Below are 5,729 nucleotides of genomic sequence, written 5' to 3'. Positions count from 1 at the left end.
GTGTCCCTCCCCCAGCAGGGCACGCCAAGCCCAGCCTAGGGTGCCAGCTTCTGGTCACACCTCTAGTGACTGAGGCCCAAAGCACCACTCTCTTCCCCAGAAGCTCCTTCTGCCTTTGCTCACTGAGACTCAGCCCCCTGCAGCCAGAATGCCTTGTGGAAAACGGCTCCAGGACCTGTGGGGCTGGGGGTAGCGTCTAAGATGACACTCAACAAGGACCCTCTAGGGCCGCTGGGGCCCTCCCTCCACACATGCTGATGAAGTTAGAAACAAGGCACCAGGTTGCAAACCAATGTATTTCAGCTAAAGGGTTGGGGAGAGAAGTGACAGGCTCTGTAAGCTGGGTGGGGAATGGGAGATAACGACCTCAAAAGTTGGGACTTTCCAAGAAGCCCTTTTCTCAGATGCCAAACGGAGACAAGGGGGAGTTGGCAGCCATGGTCCTGCCTGCTGGACTCAGGATGCTTGGGACCCTCTGGTCCTTCTCACGCTGAAGAGGCACCCCCCCCCCAAGTAGAGATTGGAGAAGGGGCAGGGGTGGGATGCGGTTTCCTCCTTGGCTGGGCCTTCATGGGAGTGGGGTTGCAGGGGGGGAACCTTGACCTTTGTACTCAGGAAAAGGCCAAGCCCCAAGCCAGCTGACCATGGGGAGTTAAGACCCCCGGACCTCCTGAACTCCAGAAGAAGAGGTCCTGACCTGGTCTGGGGGCAGAGGAAGGGGGACGTGGAGGTCGGAGAGTCCATCTCTGTTCTGGGCCAGGAAGCACTCAGTGACTGCAGATTCCCACTCAGAAGGGACGTGGCACCTCCCTGGTTACAACCCTCACTGACCCCGGAGTTGACCAGAGTCACGGGCAGTGGGCTGCTGTGGAGCCTGGGGCTGAGGACAGCCAACACAGGAGTTCCAAGGCCAGCAGGGAGGTGGCGGACAGCAGCCTGGTGAGCACGTTGGACAGCTCAGTTTTCCTTGCCTGCTGGGGCCAGGCTTTGGGGGAATGGCTTGGAGTGGCCAGAAGGGGTCTGTGAGGGCCCTGCAGAGGACTCCAGCTTCACCTTGTCCAGGACGGTCTTCTTGATGGAGGCTGGGGAGACCTTCTCCTGGTCAGCCATGGACTGCAGCTCCCTGGGGAGTCAGTGAGGAGGGTTGGCTCCGAGGCTCTGCCTCCCTCGAGACTAGCTGCCCACCAGGGAAGAGGAAGCACCTGCCAGCCTGGGTGCTGCTGCGCTGGGACTCCCATCTCAGCTCCTTCTGCCGGCCACCCCTCCCCCAGACACCCATCTGCCTGCCTCTCACCTCATTCAGACCAGCTCAGGGTCACCAAATGTACTAGCAGTCCCCAGCCCCTGAACCCATCATCGCCCCAAGTGGGGGCCATGTGCCTCATCTGTATCCCCTGCAGGTTGGGGCCAGGAGGGTGGCTCTGCCTCCCAGCCTTGCTCTCCTGTCGTGGCACTCAGAGACGTTCTGGGTTTCAACTGGGGGCAGGCAGGGAGGTGAGAGAGATGCCTGTCCGTCCTGCAGACCTGAGCTGCAGGGATGACGGCTCCAAGCCAAGCCACCAAATCCTGCCGTCCCTCCTCTGATTTCCTCTCTGCTGTCACGGAGCTGGCGTGAGTGCACTGGGCACAGTGGAGCACTGCTGGCTGATGCGCCGGATCTCCCCAGGAGGAGGAGGGCGGGGAGGAAGGTGTGACCCGGCCCACAGGGGCTGCCTCTGGCCCCCATTGGCCTGCCTCCCCAGCTTGGATGATCACCCTGGTCTGTGGGCTGCAGGTGGTGACACTGGGGAGCACAGCGTGGGCCCAAAGGGCAGCCCGTCCTCACAGGACAACAGCTGGTGAGAGGTGCTACAAGCCACGACCCTAGGGCACCACTGCCAGGCCTCAGGAAACATCTACTCTGGGGACGGCAGAGCAGAATGCGTGAGGGCTCTGGCGAGCTGGGGCGCACAGCCAGGAGCACGCAGCATTGGGGGCCCACCGTGTGCGGGTGCAGGAGGCCTCCACAGCGTTGATGAGAAGGGAGCGGAATCCCCCGCTCTCCAGGACATGCAAGGCGTGGATGGTGGCCCCACCAGGAGAGCAGACATTGTCCTTGAGCTGGCCTGGGTGCTTTTCCGAGTCCAGTAGCATCTTGGAGGCCCCCTATAGCCAGAGACAGCAGCTGACTTCTGTGGGGCCCCTCTCCTCCCTGCAGGCTACTGCCCCCAGACCCAGCTACCGCCCACCCCGGTTCTCCATCCATCCACCCCCCACTATAACAGCATCAGGCCCGGCAAGGAGTGGCCCCCACCAAAGGATCAGGAAAAGCACTGACCAGCAGAGCCTGGGCCCCGAGGCGGACTGCCAGGCGCCTGGGAAGCCCCATCTTCACACCTCCGTCAGCCAGGGCCTCCAGGGCTGTGAATGCCTGCAGGGAGAAGGCACCTAAGCCACACTCCTAGGCCCTTCCTCCTTATCCTCCAGGCAACAGTGGGTCCAGCAGCTCTGCCCACAGCAGCCAGAGCAGGGAGGAGGGTGGGGGATACACCCCAAGGTCCTGGGAAGTGTCCACCTCCACCAGCGGCCACCCAACCCCAGTCCTCACATAGGCTGGGCCGCTGCCACTGAGCCCCGTGACAGCATCAATCAGGTCCTCCTCCACCTCTGTGCAGAAGCCCACGCTGCCCATGAGCTGCTCCAGGAGCCTGCCGTCCTCCACCTGGGCGTGGGTGCCCGTGGCATACACGGTGGCCCCCTCCCGCACCACGACTGGCGTATTGGTCATGCAGCGGATGACTTTGGGGGCTGGCTGGAACGCCGTCAGCTTCTGGAGGAGAAACCAGCTGCGTGTCTGTCCTGCCCCTTGCCCAGCAGAGTGTGCTGGGCACAAGTGTGAATGCATTGGCCCAACTAAGCATTTCGTGGCTTCTCGCTGTGGGCTGGGCCCACGTGCCCATTTCACAGTCAGAGCTCCTGACCAGTGTGCAGCACACACTTCCACCCCCTCTTCAGATCCCACTGGCTTGGACCCCCAGTGCTCACTTTCTCGATGGAGCTGATGGTGACCCCCGCCGCGCAGGACACCACGATGTGCCGGCCCTCAACGTCGGCACCAATCTCGTCCAGGATAAAGGGGATGATGTGTGGTTTCACCGCCAGGAAGAGCACATCACTATGCCGCACGGTTTCCTTGTTGTGGGGTGTCAGGTTCACTCCCATCTTCTGCAGGGAGCACCAACGTGGGCTCAGCCTGCCGATGTCTCTGGCTGCCCCCCCGAGTATCCTCCCCAAGCTAAGAGCCCCACGTGTAGAAGACAAAGATTGCTGAGAATGTGGACAGTCAGGGTGGGGGGCTCGGGGCATGGAGCTCTGATAGCACCCAGCCCCCCTTCCCACCCCGGAGTCGAAGAAGCACTCTGCTCTGGAATACGTCCCTTTTGCAAACAGAAAAGGGACATGTATCCGTGCCACGGCCCTGATCCACCCCACCGTGGGCGGCAGTCCTCTGGGGGTGAGTGGTACTGTGGGTGGAGCCTGACCCATCCTTGCACCTGGAGCCCCAATTCAGCTGTGGCAAACTACAGCTACGTGCAGTCCCCAGATGCGTCTGACCTGGCCCCCACACTGGGGTCCCATCTGCCTGGCTCCCACAGCCCCTGTGGAGGCTCCATTTGGGGAACCCCATTCCAGTCCCAGCACACCCTCCCCACCAGCTGCACATGTGTCTGTCACCCAGGTCCCAAGAGCCGAGCAAGGGGAGCTACCAGCGGGCCAGGAGGCAGGGTCTGTGGGATGCTACAGCCCAGGTCCCTCCTCTCATGAGGGGGGTTGGTCACATGGTGTCTCCCACTGGGGCCTTTACACCTGGGGCCCTCAGGGTCAAGGCTATCACACGCTCTCCCCAGACACACTGACTAGCCCCTTCAGGGACTGCCTCCCTGTCCCCCTCCACCCTGCACCTACCCTGAGGGCAGAAACCGTGGCCAGGTCCATGTCTGGGGAGCTGGCCATGATCCTGTGGGCAGCCAGGATGCCTGAGGGTAACAGAGATCCTTCCTCAAGGCCTGTCCTGGCCTCCCCCCTCCCACATTCCCAGGAAGGTAAGTGGAAATCCCACCACCCAGAGAAGGACAGCAACTCCTGTCCCACCCCTTACGTCCCAAGGCCGCCCTTTCCCACAGGACTCAAACAGGGTAAGTTTTCCAGACCCTAACCAGCTGCGCCGCCCGCCCCGCCGGCAGAAGGGTAACGGCCCACCCCTCTGCCCACTCCACGCCCTCCAGGCTGCAGGGCCTACCTGCTGCTGTGAAGCCCTTGGCCAAGGCCAAGGCCAGCTGGCCAGCTCCGATAAAGCCCACGCTCATGTTGTCTGAGGACCCGCCCACAGCCCTCACAGCTGGCGCCGGCGCTGCAAGGGCAACTGCGGGACGAGATGGGGCAGGATCCAGAGCAAGAAGTTGGGCGGGCAGTGCCAGGCCCGGCCACTCGGCCGCCGGCCCGGCGCCCACCTCCTCGCTCCCACCGCCATCCCAGCCGGTCCAACTTTCCCCAGTGCCGCCCGCCAGCTCCGACGTGGGATTGCTCCAGGCTCCCTGTCCAGTTTGCTCCCGACGGTCCGGGACAGAGGACACAGGGAGCGGCGTGCCGGCCTCCGGAAGGGCTCGGAGAGCCGCGGGGGGCGACGGCTCGGAGCCCGGAGGCCCCCCACGTCCAAGCCCTCCACCCCACCCCCAGGCCCGAGCCGGTGTGCGGATGCGCATCTCCCCCTGCACCGCCCCCATCCACACCGGACCCCAGCTCCGCTCCCACTCACCCACTTACCGCGCGCAGGTCGCCCGGGATCCGCGGAGCCGCGCCCGCCACGCGGCACCCGAGCCTCGTCGGCCCCGCCCGCGCCGTTCCAGCCAATGGGCGGCGCGGCCGCCAGGCGCCGGCCAATCGAGGGGCGCGGGAGGTGCCGAGGGGCGGTTGCATCATCCGCTCGCCCCGCGCCCACGCCCCCCGCCGCCTCCGCCCGGCCTCCCGCGCCCCCGGGTCCGCGCCTCCGCGACCGCGCGTGGGGACAGAGCTGTCCGGTGCTGCGGCTGGCGCGGGCCTCCGAGGAGCGGCCGGGGCGGAGGCTCCCCGCGCGGGGCCTGCTAGTGGGCCCCGCGGACACGGGCACGCAGGGCTGGTGTCCTCGCTCGCGTGGCCGATGCCTGCTGGTACTTGATCCAACTGTTGGGAGAAGCCCAAGCAGTATAATATTTTTGCTTGCTTGCTTTTCTTTTCTTCTTTTTCTTTGTGGGAGAATTGAGAACAATTTGCAAAATGGAAACATTTGAAATATTACACTATTTTGATACTGTGTTTTGTCGCTTTAAAATTTGTTTATTGTATCAAGAAGCTTGAAAACTGGAGAGGATAGCCTAAGCCTTTTCAGAATCTCAAAATCGGGGGGCACCTGGGAGGTCTAAGTCAATCCCCTCTGAGATCCAGACCCCCTTTTTCCCAACTGGGGTCCTCTCTGCAAGTCTTTTCAGGGCTCAAGCGTGACGGAGGCCGTAAGCCTGTACCATGTAAACCTTCCCAGACGGGTTTGGGGTGGGTAGTGATCAACCAGTAAATGGAAGGCGAGATCCCATAGTGCCCCCAGCTCCGGTGGAGCACCCCCATGTCTCCTGACATCTTGTTTGCAGTGTCCATGGAAATTTTTGGCCCTGCATTTGGAGAAAAGTCATTTTTCGCCTGAGGACATGCTCAGGGCT

General features: G+C 62.9%; 1 protein-coding gene across 2 annotated transcripts; it reads right to left on the bottom strand.

Annotated features, from left to right (window-relative positions):
- Positions 1-277: 277 nt before the first annotated feature.
- PYCR1 (pyrroline-5-carboxylate reductase 1) lies at positions 278-4,882 on the bottom strand. Of its 2 annotated transcripts, none has more exons than XM_040639987.1 (8): positions 4,804-4,882; positions 4,280-4,402; positions 3,946-4,016; positions 3,025-3,204; positions 2,588-2,809; positions 2,318-2,410; positions 1,982-2,145; positions 278-1,123 (listed from the first exon to the last, which is right to left on the bottom strand). In XM_040639987.1, the coding sequence occupies exons 2-8, from the start codon at positions 4,344-4,346 to the stop codon at positions 958-960; spliced, it is 963 nt and encodes a 320-aa protein (XP_040495921.1). In that variant the 5' UTR covers positions 4,347-4,402; positions 4,804-4,882; the 3' UTR covers positions 278-957. The 2 variants fall into 2 exon arrangements, with proteins under 2 accessions (XP_040495921.1, XP_040495922.1); XM_040639988.1 differs by having other exon boundaries at positions 4,796-4,820.
- Positions 4,883-5,729: the final 847 nt, after the last annotated feature.

This window comes from Ursus maritimus, unplaced genomic scaffold (assembly GCF_017311325.1).
Source record: "Ursus maritimus isolate PB19 unplaced genomic scaffold, ASM1731132v1 scaffold_24, whole genome shotgun sequence".
Taxonomy (NCBI): domain Eukaryota; kingdom Metazoa; phylum Chordata; class Mammalia; order Carnivora; family Ursidae; genus Ursus; species Ursus maritimus.
Note: the sequence above shows the minus strand (reverse complement) of the source record. Positions and strands in the feature narration are given on the sequence as shown.